At 39.7% G+C, this 24,805-nt stretch overlaps 1 protein-coding gene across 4 annotated transcripts in view; it reads left to right on the forward strand.

Annotated features, from left to right (window-relative positions):
- APTX (aprataxin) overlaps positions 1-24,805 on the forward strand; it is a 193,859-nt gene that overhangs the window by 117,720 nt on the left and 51,334 nt on the right. For 3 of the 4 annotated variants that reach the window (XM_069237504.1, XM_069237487.1, XM_069237497.1), the window contains 2 exons: positions 6,032-6,078; positions 19,962-20,285. In XM_069237504.1, coding sequence (XP_069093605.1) covers positions 6,032-6,078; positions 19,962-20,285 — 371 coding nt within the window. Of the gene's footprint in view, positions 1-3,307; positions 4,048-6,031; positions 6,079-19,961; positions 20,286-24,805 lie in introns of those variants that run through there. The other variant, XM_069237513.1, reaches the window with a different exon arrangement.

The raw sequence follows: 24,805 nt of genomic DNA on the forward strand, positions 1-24,805 counted from the left end.
AAACACCTCTGTTTTCTGTAAAAAAAATGGGATGTGTCCACGCTGTGTTTTGGGCCATTTCCTTTTGTGGGCGCTAGGCCTACCCACACAAGCGAGGTACCATTTTTATCGGGAGACTTGGGGGAACGCTGGGTGGAAGGAAATTTGTGGCTCCTCTCAGATTCCAGAACTTTCTGTCACCGAAATGTGAGGAAAATGTGTTTTTTAGCCAAATTTTTAGGTTTGCGAAGGATTCTGGGTAACAGAACCTGGTCAGAGCCCCACAAGTCACCCCATCTTGGATTCCTCTAGGTCTCCAGTTTTGAAAAATGCACAGGTTTGGTAGGTTTCCCTAGGTGCCGGCTGAGCTAGAGGCCAAAATCTACAAGTAGGCACTTTGCAAAATACACCTCTGTTTTCTGTCAAAAAATGGGATGTGTCCACGTTGTGTTTTGGGGCATTTCCTGTCGCGGACGCTAGGCCTACCCACACAAGTGAGGTATCATTTTTATCGGGAGACTTGGGGGAACATAGAATAGAAAAACAAGTGTTATTGCCCCTTGTCTTTCTCTACATTTTTTCCTTCCAAATATAAGAGAGTGTGTAAAAAAGACGTCTATTTGAGAAATGCCCTGTAATTCACATGCTAGTATGGGCACCCCGGAATTCAGAGATGTGCAAATAACGACTGCTCCTCCACACCTTATCTTGTGCCCATTTTGGAAATACAAAGGTTTTCTTGATAGCTATTTTTTACTCTTTCTATTTCAGCAAATGAATTGCTGTATACCCGGTATAGAATGAAAACCCAAGGCAGGGTGCAGGTCATTTATTGGCTCTGGGTACCTAGAGTTCTTGATGAACCTTCAAGCCCTATATATCCCCGCAACCAGAAGAGTCCAGCAGACGTAACGGTATAGTGCTTTAAAAAATCTGAAATTGCATGAAAAACTTAGATTAAATCGTAGAGAAAAATTGCAGATTTTTTCACCTCAGTTTCAATATTATTTTTTTCAGTTGTTATTTTCTGTAGGAAACCGTTGTAGGATCTACACAAATTACCCATTGCAGAATTCAGAATTTTGTCTACTTTTCAGAAATGTTTCAGTTTCTGGGATCCAGCATTGGTTTCATGCCCATTTCTGTCACTGGCTGGAAGGGGGCTGAAAGCACAAAAAATCGTAAAAATGGGGTCTGTCCCAGAAAAATGGCAAAATTGTGTTGAAAAATTGGGTTTTCCGATTCAATTCTGCCTGTTCCTGAAAGCTGGGAAGCTGGTGGTTTTAGCACCGCAAACCCTTTGTTGATTCCATTTTCAGGGAAAAAGCCACAAGCCTTCTTCTGCATCCCCTTTTTCCCATTCTTTTTAAAAAAAACAAAATTTTCACTGTATTTTGGCTAATTTCTTGGCCTCCTTCTGGGGAACCCACAAAGTCTGGGTACCTCTAGAATCCCTAGGATGTTGGGAAAAAAAGGACGCAAATTTGGCATCGGTAGCTTATGTGAACAAAAAGTTATGAGGGCCTAAGCGCAAACTGCCCCAAATAGCCAAAAAAGGCCTGGCACAGGAGGGGGAAAAGGCCTGGCAGCGAAGGGGTTAATGTTTTGCCTGCTGTTTACATAATCTCCCAGTGGCTGCACAAATTTTCAAGTTCTTGTTTTCATTTCAAGCCCAATACTTACCCACAATGATCATTTTTTTGTTGAGTCAATCATGTCTAAAAATAGAATATGAAAACTGTAAGATTGGACTGCAAATAACGGAGACCTAATGCCATCAAGTGGCTGTGTGCAAACACGGGTTTAGCGTTTAATTAGTCTGATGTGCTCATGGAACTGATTTTACCAGATGGAGTTCTGCTTAACCCTGACGCACAGAGAAAAACGATGCAGTACAGTCTTCGTTTGTGAAAGAAAAACTGGCATTTTTGATCCTGGTTTTGAACCACGGCGATCTGTTTCACATGTCTAAAACTATTCAATGTTTTAATTAGTTCGAATTAGCAGATTGCTACAACAAAGGATTACGTGGCACGCACTGACTTCTCGCGAGTGAGAAATAAAGATACCAAAACGAATCCCAAAGCTATGCTACAAATTTGAGTACAATTACAATAACTGGAAAATAACCACCTTCGTGTTTAATCTGTAATTGCATACAAACTGAACGGGGGGGGGGGGGGGGGGCGTTGTGCAGCCATCCCTTCCTGGTATAGTTAGCTTGTTGAAAAACTTTTCTTCATTAAGATCACTTTGAAAACAATCGTGTGTTCTCACACCCCCAAAAACTCATATTCTATGCCTGTTTGTACAGGATTGAGAACTTTCTTCGTTAAATGCCATGTACATAATTCCAGTTGTGTCTCATGGGAAAAACAAGCAGAGGAACACATAACTCGGGCAAAGCAGCCAGTCTAATAGCCAGTGACAGGCGAACAGTGCGGGAGCAACAAGCTATTTCCACCCAGTGCCTCTCAGCTGGGGTGACACATTTGCGAAAGCTCAAAGTACACTCTTTTAGCAAAATTTCTAGTGGGAAGAGTTAATCTGTCACACTGTCAGAGGCCGCCACCCATTGACACGTGCTGGGTGACTTTTTTTCCTTATGCTTCGAGAATTACGATCTTTTTAACGGAAATGTTGATTTTACTTATATTTTAATTTATATCAAATTCAAAAGACTTTATTTAGCAATGAGCTCTAAAGATGAGTTGAGAAGTTTTCCGAGATTCATATCTAGGGCAGTAGAACAAAAACGTTGCGCTGGTGCAGTAAACAGGACAAACGTGATTTGAACTTTTTTAGCTGTGCGTGCAGTACAGATTGAAGCAAATATATTTTCTTTTATCTCGTATCACGAAAGTATTTGTGTACCAGGAAAAAAAGTGGAGGAAACTGATTCAGACATCAAATGTAGCACATGTACTGCCTAAAATGTAATTTTAAATGATTACTGTGATTTGAATAAACACATTTCCTTCAATAATTACCCAAAGGAAAGAGGAGAACACATTTAATTTGTGTCATTTTTGCTTTCCCTCTCTTTCACTTTTACATGCACTCTACAAGAGTGCCTGTGTCTGCTGTCTGTTCCCTCCTCTAAGTTGCTTTTTCCCCGCTCACCCTCCTCCAACTCTCCATTGTGGTGCTCCCTCCCTTGTTAGGGTCGAGCACGCAAAGCGCTCTGTCACTGTACGGGCTTGTAACCACGCCCATCACTTTGGTTTGTTTGTGGGCTTGCCTTTTAAAATTCATCTGATTTGATTAGTGAAAGACCTGCATACGTCATGCCTTTTCCAATGTTTAGCCCTCCTCGAGCACACCGGGCAACTAATGAAAACATACAAGGCTCCATGTTTTTCATATTGTTTTTGGACAACTTTTTCTATTTGTTTCGTAGGTAACACGATCTCGCTGGGCAACAGTTGTGTGCTTTGCATGACATCGATCCTGTTACGTAGATAATTGCACTTTTCCCGGTCACATGGATAATTGCACTTTTGTCGATAGGTTTCACTCTGAGCTAACGTCTGTTTCTTTTTGTGTGTTTGCTTCGTGGCCATCGGCTCGCTTTTGTGAAACTGTTTATCTTTTCATTTTCAGTTTATGTGACAAGAAAAGTCTAGTTAGGAGTTTACAATGCTAATAGCTCTAACTCGAGGCCCATTGCATTGTAAATGCTTGTGTTGTTTATGTCCCTGCTATCCCTCTGTCAGTAGCCCTCTGGTGTTATCTCCGGCAGGCGTACACCATGAAAGCACGGTTTGTTGTTAATTTTTAGTTCATACTCCTTCAGAGTCCCTCTGGCTCCCTCTACCGCTCCTTGTATGTCCTACAACATCCTTGTTTCATTTCTAAACCGTTTCAAGTGGGTGTCTGTGCAGGAAGGCTTCCCCTACACACGAAGGCCTGTTTTTTTTGGGTTCCCTTTGTCAAACCTTAGAAGTCAAGCACCCTAACTTCCTCTTTTGAGTCTTCACTGAAACAGCTGCATTCTTTATCCAGCTCCATCTTTCGTCCCCCCCATCAGTCACCTCACTCTGTCTCTTCAGAGCTGTATGCAGAAAGGTAAGGAACGGAACCTTTTCATATATTGTGATTAGCACCGTTTGTTTTGAGCATGTTTCAGTTACATGTGACACAGATTGTGAGAGAGTCGTTTGATACCTTTTCTTTTGTCAGTTCAAGAGCTCTACCCGGAAAAGATTTTGCCTAAACTATTTTCAGAATGTGTGTGCCTTGTCATAAAGCGCTTCAGCGTCTTGTCAGGAGTAGCAAGTGCCATATAAATCCAATTACAATGCAACACACTGGGATTAACAAACAACACAATCGTAACCCACAAAATTCAAACCAAGCCTAACCTCTGTGAAATTACTGTTGGGGGATTTGGGGTGCAACAGCATTCCCTTAAGCCCCCCAACTCTTCAGCTCGGGAGTTGTTGCTCCACCTGTTCTGCTGCGATATTTGGAATGAAAAACAAAAGGGATTTTAAATTGTATATGACTTTATGTAGCACTTAAAAATGTTGTGTAAAACTTTCTCTAATGAATTATCCACTGACGTGAGGAGGAAAGAAGATGTGGTGAAACGGCCAGAGTTGCCGACTTTGTTGTTGGGAAACCACATACTAATCTCTGCGTCGACAACTTCCTGTGTTTCCAGGCAAGCTATGATAGTGCGCTATACAAATCTGCATCACATCACATACGTACACACACAGATTAACACAGCCATTTACTTGAAGATGGACATATACATGTATACATAGGCATACTGATACATGTAAACAGATGTGCATACACACAAAGGAAGACACACTACTTGATACATAGAAAAACAGCTAACTACGAGACAGGCACACATTTTTTTTGTTGAAATCTTTTTATTATATTTTAAGTTCGAGAAAACATTAACCAGTACAATAATTGCATTTATCCTTCACATACACTAGATCACATTAAGTATTCTAAACTGAAAAGAACATCCACCGTTCCAGGCAAAAAATATATTAATAGTGCAAACAGTTGGAAAAGCAATCATTACTATGCCTATAAAGTACCAAACTGTAGTTCAACCTACAGCAAAACCAGAACCCTTTGATTCCTTAGTCAGGAAGAAAATATAAATTAAAAAGTTATTATTAATTAAATAAAAAACATGTTATAGCACTGCTATGTAACATGCTTTTTTATTTAATTATTTTTTGGGGCACTTCTATATAGCGCCAACATCACCCGAAGGTACAGAAACACGTTACAAATGTGACGGATATCCAGTCCCCCATATTACAAGATATATAGGATATAATGGAACTTGTAAAAAGGCAGACGGGATATCCATCTTGTTTGTGATGAAGTAATCCCCTCCGACAAACTCGTAATGAGGCCCAGAGTTTTATTAACTTAAATTGCACAACTGCGCACCAACCCAAAACTTATACAAAAAATCTCATTATTAATTGCATAGGCAAAACCTATTGCATTTGCCATTGTTTGTTTTAATTTGGGACAGAGAGGTGAGGCCATGTAATGTATGGATATCCCATAACTCCTCAGCCTCTGCCTAGTATTTGAAGTCCGGGGCAGATTCCTTTAGATGAGCACAAATTGAGTAACTGGGCTGTTTGTCACGTCTGTTTTCTGAGTGACATAATAGACAACCTTAGCTTCTTTCTTGTTGTCTATTTCATGTCGCTCAGAACCCCTCAGTGAAAACCATCCTTGTAATTCACTATTATCCATCTGTAAGTCTATATAATCACGCTAGTGGATCTCTACTAGAGCCATACACAACAAATAAATTAAATGTTCTGAACAAATTACCTTATTGCTTGCATTGTTTGCACATCCCGCTCCATGTAAGTCTCTATGTCTGTATATCTTCACTAATTAACACTTGAGAGTTGCCCTCATATTCATTGGTATAACAAATGCCCTAAGAACCGAAGGTTATTAATTGAAATTACAAAAAAGCATGTGTGATTCTCTCTTCACCCAGAGAATGTAAAGGCTCATAGCTTCTCTTACAATGTTTTTTTTTCCCTCGCAGTTAAGCTGAAGGCAGACTATAATAAAGGATCTGTGACAGTAAAACAGGTATGTTCCTAATGGTGTTTTGTGTTTGTGGCTGTAGTAACAAGCTTAACAAGTTGTACAGATTGCCAGTGACAGAACCTGCTATTTGGCTATTAAACTGTTAATAACAGTTCTCTGGCATGGGAATGTGTTATAACTCTTTAAATTTAAATACCTTCCCACACACAATACTTCAGGCATGGGCAATATTACATTTTTAGTCACCGTCTGAAGACACTTTTTGGTTAAAAAAAATCCTGGCCACGCTTGGGTAGACATTGCTGATGTGGGTTGAATTTTTCTGTGTGACATTTTTAAGAATGGCAAATGTACTGCAGTGATGATGTAATCAGGAACCGTGAAACCTAAATAATTCATTTTGATGTGAAAACATAAACAAATAACTCCTCAGAGCAATCCTTTTGCAATTTACCAAAATGTCGGCCTTTATAGAGGAAGAAGAGATATATAGAAATGAAACAAACAATCGTCCTTTTATGTATACACCACACAACGTTTATGATGTGAATATGAAAAAGAGAATGTTTATCACTCCTATTTTAGACACATTTTCATAGTTCACTTTAGTTTTTTGTTTCAGCAATCACCTGTGGTAAATCTGAAGAATGTTGAACATTTGAGAAGAGCATATCGACAGGGAGATCTTTTTGTAGCACAGGTTTTGCAAGTACATGTTCGTGTAAGTTTTGTGGGTAGAGGCTTTAGAACTTTGGTAGGTTTTAGCACCCCATCAATATCTTCCCAGCCAAATTCACACAGATTGTTCTCTACATATACATGATTCAAAACATGTACACATCTTCTGATCAAGTAGAACGCTCTTTTAATGTGTCCACGCACAGAATATGATGTCGGTGGAAGTTCTCCTAGTGGGACTGATCTCTTGAACTCTCTGTACTGAAGATCGTCACAGGTATGACAGTCAGAACTCATTTTCCACACACACACAAGGTATTTTTCTACGTCTTTAAAGTCACATTCTTCTTCTGTCTCAGCAAATCCTTTTATAAACTTCACAGGTTCAGCAGTTAAAGCTCCAAGCTTTGTTCCAGTTTTGCTCATAGTGTCATCACCCGTAAGATTATGTGCTTTAATAAGAACACTGGGCATCTCTGGGTCAAGTTTCTTGTACAGAATATGAAGCAGGATTAAGTGTGTTTTCTCACCTGTTCCATAACGTATCCATAACTCTGACAATCCTTGACTTATGAACATTGCAACAAACCTAAGTAGCACAATAATAACATCTGTGTCACTTGACAGTACAATGACTCAATTGGAACCATTTCGAACTGCCCACTCAACATGTGGCACAACACATAGGTCAGCTTCCTCCAATTTGCTAATAGGTTCTTGAACAATATGGCCCTTACCTTTTGAATATCTGTTTGCATGCACCAACTCCTCATTGACAATCATTCCGCTTGCAATGATCAGACACTCAGTGTTCACTGACTCATCAGCAATGTTTTGGCAAGTTAACTTCTCCAAGTTCATCTTTCTCGATGTTGATGACCAGAATTTAACAAGTTGCATAGCTATAGGTATCGAATTTTTGATGCAGGCAAGGGCATTGTTCCACTTGTAGACATTCATCTGATTCTCTCAATTCTTTGACAGATAGTTCGAGATAACTGTCAAAGACAATGTGCAGTTCTTGCGAGGTGCACACAGACTTTGATATCTGTAGAACAGTCTGAACGACCTCTCCGAAGTTTTGCATGGATGAAATCTTGACCATTCTCAATTTTGACATAAAGTCCACAACAACAGCAGTTTTCAATGCAGGCACCTTTTCGAATTGAAATTCTTCAGGTGAAAGATTTTTTTTTAGCTTTTGTACGAGTTCTTGCTTCATTGGTTTGTTTGCAGCATCTCTGCCAAATAATGCGCTTGTTAGAAAAAGATCATGTGACAGAATTTCCTTGATAAAGGCTTCCCTTTCTTTTGCTACATCCATCTCTCTATGTGCTTCCGAAAGTTGTGTTTTTGTTACCTGTTAGTGGCTGTTTGGACAAAACTCTCACTACTGCAATCAAAGTGTGGAAGGATAGCTTCAGTGAGTTTGTAAAGCAGCCTTTTCTCTTTCAATATAAATCTCTCCTGCTTCAGTTCTGCGTATAGTTTCAATCCATGTTCCAGGACATCTAGCAGACATGTCTTTTATAAGGTTATCCACATATTGCTGGATCACGAAGTTGTGTGGTCACACAGGCGCAGCCATTTCAAAGCGGTGGCCTTGCTGCTGCATGAATTGAAGAAGGCTGTCAACATGATTATTACAAATTTCCCTCTCTTTCCCACAAGTTTGTGGTGAGGAACAGTTTCATCTTGGCCCATTAATTTTGATTTTGTCATCTCTCTGAAAACAAGGCAAATAGAAATGACTTCTTGGTAAACTAGCTGCCATTAAGCAACATATTCAATTTCACGTCTGACTAACAATTCCCTTGGAGCTTTTCTGTGATCTCTGGATTGTCTGTTCCAGTTTCATATCTGGATCTACAGCATTGAACCTTCCTTCTCTGTCTTTCACCACAAAATGACTTTGGATGAATTTTCTGTAGAGGTGCGGTTCCTTCACCTCTAGCTTCCTCACTGTTCCCAAATACCAGGACCATATCTCAGGTAGTTTATGCAAACAAATTGGCAAAACACAGTAATCTTCACATGTGACTCCCAATCTGCTTCCTGATCAGCATGTACCATTTTTTCACTAGAGCTGTTGTGTCATATGTAAAACATTTCTTGCACAGTTCTGTTTCTCTTCACATTCTTTGACTAACTCTACGAACTTGGTGTTCTGATTTTGAACTGAATGTATTGAACATTGCCTGGCTTTGCCTTATGTCTTTTTAATGAAGTGCACCCTGTGCCTTGTTCACTTCTGAGATGATAAGCAAAACCTAATTTGTCATTCTTGTTCCATAAAGCATTCCAATGCAATGTTTGTATAGCCTCAGATATGATGAGCGTACCTTGTAACAAATGAACATAATGAGTGCCGCTCAATATTGGCTGGACAATTTTGCTTCCAAATATTTAGGACTCAATAAGTGCATTGTCTATGGCACTGCCACTGAGATAACTTACTGCACACCGCAACACAGCTTTTGTCATGTGGAAAACACCCATCATTGGATAAAGATCAAATTCTACTGGATTGCTCATAAAAATGTCAGCTAAAATAGAGAAAACACCTTAATCACAGAAAATTGCCAGGATAGGCTGGTCTTCCAGCTGAGCATGCGCACTTTGGAATTTTTGTTTAGAGCTGTGTATACTGTTGCATAGTTTATGACTAGAGATGGTATTACTGGTCAAAACTCAACCTTCTTCAATGGGACGGTATTCTGAGAGATGAGAGCATGAATTCCAGCGGAATGTGGAAAGTCATGTTTCCTGGTGATTTTACTGCATCTTGTGATCTTATTTTGGCAGCAAGAACTTCAGAAGTCAGATCAGCTGAAAACACCATAAGTAGCTCATTGTTTTTGTTACCCTGACAAAAACGAATTTTGTCATTGTACATTCTCACCATAAACATCTTAATTTCATTATTATTGATCAATACAGTTTCATCAATTTTGACCATTATTTCTCTGACCTCGCAGAGTGGGAACCCGCAGTCAGCACTCAAGAGTGACTTTAAAGCTTTGTTTGCTTTTTCAAAGAGTGCAAACTTAACTGAAGGCTGGTGGTTACTTTTCTGCTGGGTTTCAAATATATGCATGTGGGCATACAAATTTGCTGCAAATACATTCACCTCGCTGTTTAGATTATATGCTCGGCTGAAAACTTCATCTTGGACTAAACTAGCTGCAGATAGAAACATGTTTACCCTTTGAGACTCACATACTCTGTAAACCACAGATAACACATTGAAGATCCTCTGTTTTCTGATCAGTTATTGGAGGTGGACGAGGAGTTGCCATTGATCTTCTAAGTGGATGGGCATTGGATTTGGTTGTTGTTGCTTTCTCAGAAGACACAGATTCTTGTTGTGATTTACTGGTTTCTGCTGCTTTTTGGTGATTTTTTTCCAGGCTTTTTTCCATTGTATATGACTTGTAGAACTTGTTGTTTAAATGATAAAATATTTGACCCTCTTAACACATCAGTTTCAATCTTTTGTGAACTTTGTCTTGTATTTCTGCAGCATCTCAAACTCTCTTCTGTACAGCCGCAGTTGATGTTAGCTTTTCTTTTGGACCAGTTTAGCATATGACTTATGACACATTTTTCTTTATTGAAGGAGTCTTCGGATTCTGTAGTTAGCAACACTCTGTCAGGAGGTAAAGGTCCTTGGCCACCACCTGCTTCACTCATGTTTACGAATTTGAGTCAACTGAAAACCTCAAACAAAATTAAAAAAAATTACCAATATCATGGCTAAAACATCATTATAGTGCTACCATTTTGTAAAATTGATACTAAAATGAAGTATATAGGTCTCATGGTTCCTGAAATGTTACATCACCACTGCAACACATCTGCCATTTTTAAAAATATCACCCAGAAAAAATCTGCCCAGATTAGCAATGTCTATCCAAGCTAAATTACGTCTCTAATAACACAAAAACACAAATAAAATATGACAGCAATTTTTTTAACGGAGGTATATCAAGGGACCAGGACTAAAAAGAACACCTGGCCTTTTCAGACTGCTACAGTGTTGTGCCCTTGTTGCACTGGTTTGATTGAAATATTTTTTAAACAGTGCTAGTCATTTTTTTTTATTTCCGAGCTGCCTATATGGCTTTTTGATGTGACTGAAGTTATTTTTGTCTTACTGATTTTGCTTTTTAGTATTTCGTACCTGCATTTGTATCCTTTCCGGTTGTTTACTTCTGTTACAGAGTAATGTAAGGTGCAAGTGTTCCTAGAAAATTCTTGGCTATTCTTTTTTAAAAGCAGCATGTCAACCTTCAACAAGCTCTCCTGATGACAATGTTAAAAAGCTTTATTGATTGGGCAGTGCAGGTGCTCGTTCTGCGTGTTCTTTCTAAAAGTGTTGATGGTTATAAGACTAATAAGGTGTCCTTTATGACTCAAAAAGAGGGAGGTATGGATGACAGAGACTTGGTGTTCTTGGATGCAGTACTGTTCCATCTAAATTGGCAGAAAAGTTGCCTCAAAAAGCACTGGCCTATATATTAAGCTCAAAGTTGTTTCACCACCCTTAAAAATGGCATAAAGTCCCCCCTAGCTCCACTAATCATAATCACTTCCCCAAGCCCATGTGTGCTCATGTGAGAACCCCTACATTTTTGTCTAGGACCTTTGTTATCAGAGACATTTCATGAGAACGCATGTAAAGCATCACTGGTGAATGGATTTCTAATCACCTCTCCTTATCAGGAGGGACCACTCTTTCAACATGTTCCAGATAAGCAACATATGAGAACCTGCAGTAATTTGACTACCTTTTTGCGCTGTTTCAATAAGACTGTCTCAGACTGAAGCCCTACATTTAGTGGAACACTTCGAATTGGCTGCTGTGCCTGCTGATTCATGAAGCCTTTCATTTAGCTTCCACTTCCTTTCAGCTGTAGTTTGTATGTTGATCAGAACAAAAAGAGCCACATTAACAAAGGTAAATTTACACAAGTAGATTTACTCATGTATTAATTTACTCTTGCGCTTTGGTGTAAATCACACTTTTGTGTTGTTCACCATTTATTAGTGTAAATTTATATCCAGGTGTAGGCTTGCAAGTCTCTACTGCTGGAAACCAGGTAGGAGATACATCTTAGAGTAAAATTACATATTACACTATAAAAGTGTAGAGTTAATATTAGTAACCTTCCACACACAGGAGGAGATTGCTGCCTCTGGGGTGTCTATCTCCCTATGGTAAAGTATAGGAAAAAACTATGTTTTATACATGTTTAAAAGTTTAATATAATTATGTTTGGGAAAATAAGTTAATTATTAGTTTTTGTAATTATAAATTGTTTAGTTTTTAATACAAGCATTTAATGCTAACAAAAATGATATATATATATAAAATATTTATATATTTTCATTTATTTACCATTATTTTGTATGGAGTTTTATTTTAAGTCCTCGCCTCTGTTATTTTCTTTGACAGTGTGTTCCAGTACCTATGAGTGGCCACGTGTGAAACTAGAGTTACTCCAAGGCTAGGCTGGAGTATATTCGAGACGGTTTTGTGGCCTTTTGGGATCTAGTAACTTGAGAAGTGTGATCTGTGATGCAGGGCACTCAATCTTTTGTGGGTGGGTGTTTGCATTAGCTTTGCCCTCCCTAGCACTCATCCTTACTTCTTCCTAAATAACTCCTGTTTTGTACTAAGTATTTCCCATTTTCCAGCCACTCTCCCTGTTCCCGTCCACATTTGATACAACAACATATACTTACTTGTTTGTAGATGTCTGTCACTTTGGAGGAGATCTCCGCACAGAAACGGTAGAGGAGGACATCTCTGCCCTTAGGTTAGTGATTAGCATTTTTTAGGACTTGAGTAGTACTGCTGTAGTACTACCTCATATACTACAAAATAGTTTGTTAAACGGCCCCATAGCTTCCTTTATGTACATTTAGATATACTTAAAATAGGAGGATATAGAACCTTCTGGTTCCAAGATACAACCCCAAACACATCTATAGCATTTACAAGTAACACACTATGGGCCAGATGTATCAAAAAACCAAATTGCATTTCTTAAATAGCGAATTTTAAGAAATCGCTATTTAAGAAATGCAAAATGGTATGTATGATTTTTGCGATTTGGTAATAGCGATTTCTTAAAATTCGCAAATGCTATTACTGAATCGCAAATAGAGAATCCAACTCCATTTGCACCTATGGGCCTGCTGCAAATGGTTTTGCATTTCCTAAATTGCGAATTCCTGTTAGGAATTCACAATTTAGGAAATGCAAATGCCAGGGTGCTGGGGGCCGAAGGCTCCCTCTGCTGCACCCCAAAAATATTTTTACGGACATGTGAAGCACACACATGCCTTTAAAATGCATTTTTAAAATTTGCACATGGTTACCACCAAACTTTTGTTGGTGGTAATTGCATTTCCTAAATGCCCAATTCGCATTTATGAAATGCTTGATACATGTGCTTAAGAAATCGCAAATAAGGATTCCTTATTTGCTATTTCCTATTTAGAGAATCGCAATTTGCGATTCTCTAAATGGGGTCGCAATTTTAAGGAATCGCTATTTTAGCGATTCCTTAAAATTGCACTGTGAATGCCTTTCATACATTCTGAAAGGCATTTTTGCATTCGCAAACGGACAAATTTTGCGATTCACACAGTTGGCGAATGCAAAATCGATTGATACATCTGTCCATATATTTTTTTAATACTAAGCAGTATGGCCAATGTTATCTGGGGGTAAGAAACTTTGAGAATTCTTGGCTACCTTCAAAGTTTTTCAGATTTACTATTGTTTTGCACCCAGGCAGTTAATGGGGCAGAAGTACAAGGCAAAGTATCAAGCTCATTATAGGTCTGACCTAGTTTCTTGGTAGGCCTAAGTCTGGCAGCTTGATGAGTTTGAATCTGTGTAGTTGGGTTTCCCTCAAAAGTGGTCCAAAAACATAAAAGTGTAGCAATCAAGTCACCTCTTGGGGGCACTTGACTGGCTCAAGGTAGCTAGCTTCCTCCATGATGTGGTGGTGGTTAAAGACTCTGATACAGTGTGTTCATATAAATACACATCAATTTATAGTAAATGATTTAATATGAAACAGAAGGTGCCAGCTCCCTTTGGTGCTGAGATACAAATGCAAGATGTTCAAATATTTATGTTAGCCTGTGGGGCTTGGTTTGAGTTGACTATTTAGATAGTTGTGAGCACTAGGGTGCTTAGTCTCCTATGAAATATTGTCTAGACAAAGGTGTCTAACATTTGGAAAGTGATATAGACGCATTCTAGCAGCAACAGTGAAATAAAAGGTGTTTTTGAAAAGACCAGCAGTCACTAAGTCCATCTTAGGATGCTGTTATGTCTCAGAAGCTTAAATCTCAAAATCCACTGCTCATGATCAAGATATTTCAGATGGGCATATCCAGGGCTTGGGGTGCTCCTAAAGTCACAGGTCTAACAGGACCAACTGGTATCTGATCCTTAAGGGTTAGGTACTGTCCACAACTAAAAGCATTGGTATCCCTGAAGGGAAGGAAGAAGGTTAACTGCCTCCTGGTCCTTTTGAGACTCAAGAAAGAGGGAAACAAGCACCAATGTAGTATTTGATGTGACAGAGGTGGTGCAGGTAGACATTTCTCGATGTCAGACAGCAATGATGAAGCTCCATAATCCTGAACTCTGTTACTGAGGATTCTTGGTTCTTCTTGTGCAGCTGGGTTGTGGCAACCTTGTGGCTTTGTGGCAATTTCCATCTGCTGGGCATTGTGCAGGCTCTCTCAATAGATAAGGTTGGTTCTTCTGGCAGGTGCATTTCAAATCCTTCTGCTACACAATGCACTATCCATCTCAGAACAGGGTGCAGTAGCAGAGCAATTTCTCAAGCTCTCCAGACATAGGCCTCAATGTACAGATAACTGACAATGAACCAAGCACTATCCAGTAGTGTCCAGTAGTTAATGGCCTGTCTCTGTTCAAGGCTAATACCACTCCCATCCAAATTTGTACTTGCCAAAAATTGAATCCAAGATGCACAGAGATCTAAATCATTTGGAGAGCATGGAGGGATTTCACCAACAGTAATACTGCAAGTGTTTACACAGGCTGCAAGTGTCACCACACTCTGCGGTGAAGTGTCCCCAGGACCTGAGTATATTAACCAATCCACTTTAGTTACTCTACAAAAGATATTGTCTAAATTTGAGCATAGCTGTTGTGGGATAGGACATCTGAGTAGTTTCAGAGAAGACTAAGCTCTGCCCTCTTTGGTGACAGCAGAATCAAGAATTAGCTCTTACATATGACGCTTGTCCTTGACATAACAGGTCTTTGGTACAGGAAATCAGGGACCAGTCGACGCAACCCAGATCAGTATTGTCATTCGATATGCATGGACATTTGGACAACACTGACTTTTTTGTCTGGTTCTTCATTGGCTGGGACATGGTCAAGTCACCTCTTTGCTTCGTCCCCTTTGAGGATATCTTCTCTCACAGTAAAACAATGCAGATGAGATGAAGGTTTTGAGCAGGGTGTTCCACAGTAGCCACTCTAATACTGTTTTAGTCAGTGTACTCCTTCAGAATGTGATCTCACGAACCTTTGATTCTTGCATTCAAGCTTAAGCTGACACCCGATTTGACTCCTCAGCAGTTGGATGTTGGAAATTGCCCCTTTTCTGGAGGGCCACCCCGAATTTTTTAAACCTTTTGCTGAATCCTATTTTTGCTGGCTATGGTACTCTGCTTTTTACCCCTTCTAACCAGCAGTGAAGTGCTTGTGCTCCTCTTTTCAACATGGTGAAATTGGCATAGTCCTGATTGGCATGTTTAACTCACCTATAATTCCCTGGTATATGGAAAACCCAGTGTAAGAGTGAGTGAGTGCTATCAAGCATTGCAGTTACCACAATGTATTTAGACCAATTATGTGCTGGCATTCAGGGCAGTGTGCTCCCTCTCGCAGGTATTCTCTAATGAATTCCTGGTGCAAGTATACATATTTACTACTGCAGATCTGTCACAAATGCAAAGAATCCTGCAGTTGTAGATGCCACTCACGGGCTGTAAAGTCCGTGCTCCAAGGTGTAGTATACCTTGAGAGTTTGGGAACACTAAACAATATGAACGTTTGTGGGTATTCCCAAACTCTGATCTGACTCCTTTCCACCCTAGAAACAGATGGACATTTGTTGCATGCAAGAACTTGAATAATTTCCCATTAGGATGGTAAAGGTGTATGGATCACCCTGCAATTTGCTGGGGGAGGTTTAGATTAAGCACTTTCTTCAAGGGAAGAAATGTCTACCTCTTGGAAAACTTCCTTTATTTTAATTGCCAGGAAATTATGTGCAAATAACTGTTTTTAACTAATTGAATAAAATTACATGCCATGGACCTTACTTCAGATCAAAATCTGAGAGGCCTCAAATAATTATTTTTAATAACATCTATTTTTGAATTGTCAAGAGAGAATGTGAATGTCTGGTGTGTCCTTTATAAATGGTCAATATTACTAAAATAAAGAACTTCCTAAAAATCAAAACATTTTAATTACCAGAGGAAAATGCTGCTCCCAAATTATTTTATAATGTTATTTCCAATTATTATGTCCCCAGATTCGGACCTGTTAAGTCTGCTGCCCTTTGTTACTGATACCTGTAGTATCTGGAGCGCTGGTGGGTAGTATTAACAGAATTTACTGATGGATCCTGATGGTTCCCTGAAAAAACAGAAATTACCACGGAATCAGTAACTCCAGATCCATTTCCCAATATGTGAGAAAGTGAATTATTAGTTTGAGTGGATGGCATTCACCACAAGTAATGATGTCACTAATCTTGTTAGGCATAGTTGCCTTTTCAGCAATTTAAACCTGAGCACAATCCTTGGTAGCTATGGCACAGTGCAGAGAGGCTTAATTTAACAAAATTTGTAAAGCATTTTGAAGTACCAAAACATTTCAAAAGTTGAAAACACAACACAATAAAAAATACACTCCAATTTATAAAATAAAGGAAAATATTTTAATGAACAGAAAGACACGAAATCAACAAAAATCCAATAAGGGAAACATGACATATGGATTTTTAAAGTTTTAAATAAAAATGGCACCAAAAAGCACAAGCACCAGCCGCTGGCAAATGGTCGTGCTAGACTAGAACAAAGGTAAGCTTTAAGGCTGACCGCACTGGTGTGCAGGTCAGATACAAGGACTAGGTTGGTCTCTGTCAAAGAGTTGCCTTTGGACTTAAAAACGTTTATGGGGAAGTGTTGAAGGGGCATGCTGCAAGATGGACCCGAACCTGGGCTCAATGATGGGGGTTGCTGAAGCACAGGGTCCCGATGCAATCACCAACAAAGGCTGGGGAGTCCATTCCCAGGAAGGCTTCACCATCGATTGGTCGCTGCTCAGTGTCGGTCCTGGCAAAGCCTTGTAAGTTTAGATGTATAAACTTCTTTGAAATTCAGATTTCCTTCAGCAGCACGAACGAAAAAACTTTGGCCGATATTCAAAGTTAACAGCTACCACTTCAATAGTGACCCTGGTCTCTGTCAGTTCTCCAGGCAGAAAGTTGCAAAAAAATTTTTAAGTACCAACCTTTGTGGTTTAAGCAGGAGGAGTACACTAGCCAAGGGTTCCAGAACCTCCGGAACAGTAATTGGGGGTCAGGACTCACTCCAGCAGAAGCCACCAGCTGGGTCTTGGGCAGGTCCAATTGAAACAGGTCAGTTGAGCTCTTTCACAAAAGTGGGCTTCTTGCAGCTTTTATGTCCATGTAGCTTAATCCAGAGGTCAGCCAACTGACTCATGGAGTCCACTTCTTAGTCCTGGAGGTCCAGCCCTTAGGGTCTCCTCACAGGTCTGACCAGCAGGAACATTCCTTCTTCTGCCTTCTACAGGTCCAGGAATCTTCTGAAGAGGGTGCCTAGAGTTGCCACATTTATGCCTGGCACTAGCCTATGGGTGGGGATGACTTCTGGACTAATAAGGAAAACAACCGATAAGGCAAACTTTCCCAATGGTAACCCTGCCTGCTTTTGCAACAGTTCAATCAGTTCCATTCTCTATCTAAAACCAAGATGGCAGAATGTTTCTTCTTATGTGCAGCGCGCCTGGGCCCACCCTAGTGGTGTGATCAGGGAAATGAGGAACCCCCTCCTCTGTGATCACTCACAACCAGCTCTACAAGCAGCCCCCCGCCCACTGGGATTAGTCCATGAACAGAAGGAAAAAAGAGTGGCAGGTCCAACTGTTAACTACATCTACCAGTGACAGGGTAGGCATCCTTTGAATATATGCAAGGGGCCGGGCAAAGGCCCCAGGCCATCCTCTCAAGGGAAGGTCATCCTCTCCCCCAAATCAAGGCATTTGTCTCAGCACTGGGAGCCATTTTGTACCTCATCAAGTAGCTAATCAGCTCTTGGGTGATAGCTGGAAGCTCGGGTAAATGAGCTTCTAGAGGCATCAGGCAGGCTAAAGTTGACTTTTTAAAAGTATCTTTTGTAAAATGTGTTACACATCTGACTTTACCAATTAATTGGGTTTGTAATCAATATTTTAAAAAGTCAATGAAGTAACTTTTTATCTGATTCATATACAAAGATAACTTTGTTAACTTTGAATATATATTTTGCTATGGAACACCTACTACAGTGAAAATAGATTTTAGGGCATTTTGTTACGTTATGTGGATTGGTAGAGTGTGGCTAATCACCTTTGAGGGGTATCCAGGCACTGATTAGGGCAGGCCCAGTGGTGGCGGGAGGTAAAAGATCATCATGCCTGTGTCCGGAAGAGCCATTTCTTGAGGTTCCTTTGGAAGCCCATGAGGGAGAGTGAGGTTCTGAGGTGTTATGGGAAGTTGTTCCAGGTCCTGCTGGGAGGTATGAGCAGGAGCGTCCTCCATGACTGGCCTTCTTGATGCGAGGCAGGTGTTCTCCTGCCTGGGGCAGAGATCAAAGCTGTCAAGAAGGTTGGTAGAAATTTAGGTGGTGGTTGAGGTATGCTGGACTGGTGTTGTTGAACGTGTTGTAGGCGTGGGTGGGTAACTTGAACTTACCTCTTTCCTAGACTGGGAGCAAGTGGAGATTGTTGAGGTGTAGAGAGATGTGGTTATTTCGCAGGATGTTCAGGATGAGTCTGGCAGCAGCGTTATGGATGGCTTGGAGTTGGCATTGAACATGGGCTGGGATTTCCAAAGAAGAGGGTGTTTCCGTAGTGAAGTCTACTTGTGATAAGAGCCTGGGTGATTGTTCGTCTGGTGTTAAGTGGGATCCACTTGAAAATCTTGCATAGCATTCACAGGATGTGGAAGCATGATGCGTTAATCGCGTTGACCTGTCTGCTTATGAAGAGGTTGGAGTCCAGGATGATCCCAAGGTTCAACGTAAGGACATGTTTAGCATTACACTTTTGCATGTTTTACTTTTAAATATCATGCACGCTACCTTATGTTTTTAACACTAACTCAGGGATGACTTATTAATAATTAAAATGAGGGTTTAGGCCTATTAAATGGGTTATTTCTAAAATTGCAGGTTCATCCTGCACAGCCAAGTTAATGGTGGCAGGCATGTTGTCATGTTTAGTAGTGTCATTTTAGCTGTGACACAATATGTGCTGCAGTCCGCTAGTGACATTTAAATTACAGGCCCTGCATATACTTTTTACTATATACTAGGGGAATATAGGTAAGTTAAAAATGTCAATTAGGTGTATACCAATTCAACATGTTTTTAGGGCTCAGAGCCCATGCACTGGGTAGAAGAGTCCCAATGTGCTAAGTCCGAAAACTAGCATTTAAATCTAGCTAAAAGTGGGGTTGACCAAGCAAAAAGGAGCATTTTCGTACACAATATAATTCCTCTTTCCCTCCAAAAGTTCCCCCAAGTTTTCTTCTGCTGAAATGGCTGGCTGAAATGGGAGTTACTGGTACTATCTGATTTTACTAAGTACATATAATGGGGCTTTAAGAAATACACAACAGACGTGTGTATGCATTTGTGCTGTGGTTGTTTTTTTTAAATTAAAACGTGAAGTGGCATGGGTTGTGATGGTTCACTTATGTTTTTGGGAGACGGGGCAAAGTTCCTGTCATGTCCAACATTGTATACACAAGCGAAGAATATATAGTCTTGGTGAAGATGGCCCCTTTTTCCTTCATTGAGAATATTAACATTCAATGATCCTGATAAACGTACTTTGTGTTCTTTACAAGTATTATATTGCATTTGTATTGTTTTTCATATCGTAGGTGGGAGTTAATCCATCCAGTGTTGACTCTGTGGATATAGGCAAAGACCAAGAGATGAAGATTCGACCAGGTCAAGTACTATATATTGTAAATAAGCTCTACCCATACAGAATCGAGTTTACAGAACTGGGGCAACTGAACTCAGAGATGAAACAAAACTTTGCAAAGAGACTACATCAGAACAAGGGAATGGAAAATGTACCTACAAAGAGCATTAAAATAACACATTCAGAATCGCAACAAAACATTTCCTGCAACGTGACTAGCAAGAGCAGTTTACCAATTAACCACACCAAAAAGGATGCTGATGTTTCCAATGAGAAGGTATGAGACTGTAGTGATTTCCCATCATCTTGGCTGCTGACACTGGTGATTTTGTGCTGGTAAAAATGCATATGTTGTTCGTTGTGTCCCTCTTTGTAAAGGAGCTTCACAAACAATTACTGTTTGGCTGCTTTGGAAAAGAAACATACTATCGCAGATCTGCATGGGTAAGTGTGTGTGGAGTAGGAGGGTGACCTTAAATTGCATGTTTCCTCAAGAAAACTAAGCTGAGTTCTATGTATAGAGACGGTCACCTTTCTGTCCTACGTATCACAGTGATCTAAGGAATGTCTCCTTTCACACTGGTTTCTTTAAATTGAAGTGCAACTGGATAAAGCATCCTCCATAGTTCATCAAGATGGTTGTTTCTGTGACTGTAACGGATAGGTCACAGCTCAATTAACCACAAAGATGGAATGAAAGTGGAGGAGTCAGAAGATTACAAACTGAAAGTTGAAGATGTACCACTTCATCATTAGATCTTCATAATGGGCCATTTTTACTGACCTACATCTGAAATTGTGGGGGATCCCTTAACACTTTTTAAGAAGAGAACTATCTTACTCAAAATTCTTTTAAATGTCTCTCTGCAGCATTTCCCTTTATTTTTTCAAAGCATTAAATATGGCTTAAAAGTCAACAAAGCTATTTTTGGTGTTTTTACTGTTTCTCTATTTTACAAAAGTAAAGAAACAAGAGTCAACATATTAGAATCCTTGTAAAAACAAATTTGACACATGTGGACTTCTAAAAAGTGGTCGACGTTTGTTACCAGACACCGCCCTCACAGACCATGGAAAGCAGTCCAAAGTGTATTTTAAACAAGGCCACGTGCAGTGAGAATTCCAGGCTATGCAGGAAAGCGAATTGCTGAAAAATTTACTCTTTTTGCATTTTTATTTCACTTGATGAAAACAAACATTAGACAGGGGCTATTCATTTTATGGTACAAATATGTTCCCTTTTAGTTTTTTCCAGAGTAAGTGTGATAATATGTTGAGTTTGAATATACCAGATCTTGGGTGTTCTTTCACTTTTGTTTGTCAACAGTGCATTGCTGCTGTCTAGTTTGCTTTCAAGTTACATTTAAAGAATGTTGGAAATGAGCTTAATAGTCATGCGTAATGTACTACTTTAGTTTTTGGGGCAGCCAGCTGTACATGATTTTAGGAATCCAAGTTTTATTAGTGTGAGTGCAGTGTAAAGGCCATTCAGAATCTAACTAGCACTGTCTGGGGCTTTATTTGTACCAATGGAAAGTCATTGTCTTTTTGTATGAAGAAAGTCGAGTCTTACGAAATATGCACCAAATTCATATACTGTCTCTGTTCCAAACAATGGGCCAGATGTGCAAATGTATTTGGCAGTTGCATAGCTTTTGATTTGTAAAATGATGTGCTTTATGCTCGCAAAATACCTTTGTACAATGTCCCAAAAATATCTTGTAATATTGAACGTGTTAACCCCTGGCATTTGATGAATTTCCATTCATGTTACAAAGGTTACCTAAATTACATGCACACTGTTCCAGAATGCCATTGCGGAAGCAGACAAGCCCTTGGTACGTTGTTTTTCTCTAGGGAGCAAGACTCCACGACCACTGGGCTTAGTCCTATTCACCTTTCTTCTTGAAATACATTTTAAGCCATTTTTTCAAAATATGCAGACATCTGTTACTTTCAAGGCTCTTCAACCTTGCATAACCAGTAGATTCCATTGATACCAAGTTTGTTAAAACCAGCAATGGACAGATTGATGACATTAGCTTCTGCAAAGCCACAAAAGCCAAGGCAGAAAATATGAGGCTTTGGATTTACCTAATGTGTAATTCAGTCTGGATTTGGTGGTGGACTTTGCAGTATAAAAGTGCCCCTCCTCCTCACTATGTATAGCCCCTTCCAAAAGCGAAAGCCAATGCATGGAATCGGTTTGTAACAAAGTCTTTGGCAGATATGATAGATAATACAAGACTAGGATTGGACAATTTATTGCTTTACCCACTGCACCATACAAAGAGTACCTTTCTCAATCCAATTTTTGCTCACTTCTGGTTGTCCACTGCCTTGGAATCGCATCAACTGGTAATTATAAATTCCAGTCAAGTTCATCCAGAATAATACAATTCTTTGTTCAAAAATACTCTTTCTTCAGTAAAATTAGCTTGAACTTTATTCACCCTTTCAGTTAATTACCAGTGAACTTGCATTTCAGCAACTCATTTCACCCTTAACAAATGAGTGCTTCTTCAGGGCTGTAAATTACAAACAAAAAAATTAAACACTATTAAAACACATACTCACACAGACTCTCACACACATATATACATATATATATAGATACAAAACAAGTAACACTGTAAAAGTGTACAACATTTTCAACAATCTTTGTGACAAGATTACTAGTGTTACAATTTGCAATCAAAATGTTATGCAATAGTACAATAAAATCTTGGTAGCAAATTGAGAGGGGAAAAAATAGCAAACAAAATCATAGTGACAACAGCAAAAATAATTATTAGAAGTAGAATGAAGAATCCATCTCCCAAAAGGTCCTCATTCCATTCTGTTTTGCAATAATATATAAAACAGGACAGCTCATCATGTATGTGACCCAATGGTGGCATGAATCATATAATTTAAATCATTGATTCTGTTATTCAGTGTACTGATACCAAGACAATTGTTTTCTAAAAACACTGTAGCCTATAAGATGGTCTTTCCTAGTGTTATTGCTGTCAACAAGACTGTGCCACATATAGGACTTATAGATCAAGTTTAGGACAAGTAGCTTTGATCCACAGATATCCAAGAGTTCCATTCAAAGTTGATTTGAATTACTGTGTGCTGAATCCACACATTGTTTTGAATTGTATAGGCATTTCCTTTTTAGTATTTTCTGTTTTTTTTTAATCATCTATATTTTGCCATTTTACAGATATGTATGCACTGTACACCTTTGAATGGGACTCATGGATATCTGGATCAGAGCTACTTGTTCCAAACGTGATCTATATATTTGTTTGTGTATGGCACAAGATGGTGATCTCCTTTGTTCTTGGCTGCTGATGTTCGTCTTGGACATCTCAGTCTCTACATACACATTCTTCCTTTCCCCTCTCTATAAAACCCAAAACAGGTGTACCTCATGAGTGTTGGAGTTAGCCAGACCATTACCATTGTTTTAAAGCAGGTTTCACCTGCAACTCAACCAATCCTTGTTTCCCTTGTTTTGGCTGCCTCCCATGACGACTGCTTTCCAGATGTATGACTAATGCATATTACACCTGAGCCAACTCAGTCTATTTCCACAAGGACGCTAGGCAGCAGACCTGTGTAATTGGAAAGCAAGAACTGGAACAATGCTTCCAAGGATTGAAAAAAACCTGGGACTTTTGAAAACTGCAGCCCGTTTACTTGGACCCAGCAGTCTACCTGGAGGATGTATAGTAAGGCCAAGCATTTGGCTCATTTTCATCACCCTGACACCGAGGACACCTATGTATGGAAGGAAGACAGTGAGTAACATCTCGTCAGTTGCTGTTCTCTTGCTACTCTCAGCCTAAGTCTGGGAAAGCCTGCCGACGTTACTTGCTTCATGGTCTGAGAAAAGAAGAGAACTACCTGCCTATTAAAGCCCTGGACCACATCTGCAAGGAGGAGTTGTTTGATCCACAGTAGACCGCACAAGGTCCAGTGGATTTGAAAAACTGTTGTGAAGACAGCTTGAGGAAGGAAGAATGCTCAAGAGCCACAAAACATTCCAGTTTAGGTGGGTGCCCATGTGAAGTAAGAACGGTCAAAGAAGGGCTGCATTGCCTGAGAAAAACAAAACAGATGACTCTGCTTCATCAGTGACCATACCTGTGCCTTTAAGGAGCTAATGTGCCCTCTCTTTTGTAGATTTAGAGGAATAAAGAGATTTTCTGTCTTCAGTCCCCTGCTTGGGGTCTGGTTCAGATGGCTAAAGGAAATCGTACTGAACCGAAAACTACTGAAACTTCTGCCTATTCTTATCACAGGTAAAAGTAATGGTCATGTGTTTCTTATTTAAACCTCTTGCCAGACCATGGTTTTTTAAGGACCTCCTGTGGATGCTCCTGGTATCTTTGCATGTTCCACACTGACTCTGTACAGCCGTCGGTAAACAGCGGGATACAGGCCTGTAACCCCTTTAGACACCTTTGGGACATACATTGGAAATTAGCACACTGTCTGTGTCCACCTAAACCTTAGGAGACTGACTGGGCCCACAAATGGTACCTCAACTACATGCTACCCAATTGAACAATGAGGAAGCCTGCTAGAATTGCTATTAGTGAGATTCTCCTTTTGGGTAGTTGGTTTTAGAATGGGCATTTTTAAAGCTGTCGGTTTGCCTTGTTTTATTCAAGAGGATCATTGGGTACCACAGGCTGCTACATCAAAGAAAACTAGTACCATGTGTATCTCCTGTCAATTAACCATGTTTTCGAAGTAATCTAATGCTTCTGAAAATGCAAGAGTTAACTCAAAGCATCCCCT

The sequence above is a fragment of the Pleurodeles waltl genome, chromosome 1_2 (assembly GCF_031143425.1).
Source record: "Pleurodeles waltl isolate 20211129_DDA chromosome 1_2, aPleWal1.hap1.20221129, whole genome shotgun sequence".
Lineage (NCBI taxonomy): Eukaryota > Metazoa > Chordata > Amphibia > Caudata > Salamandridae > Pleurodeles > Pleurodeles waltl.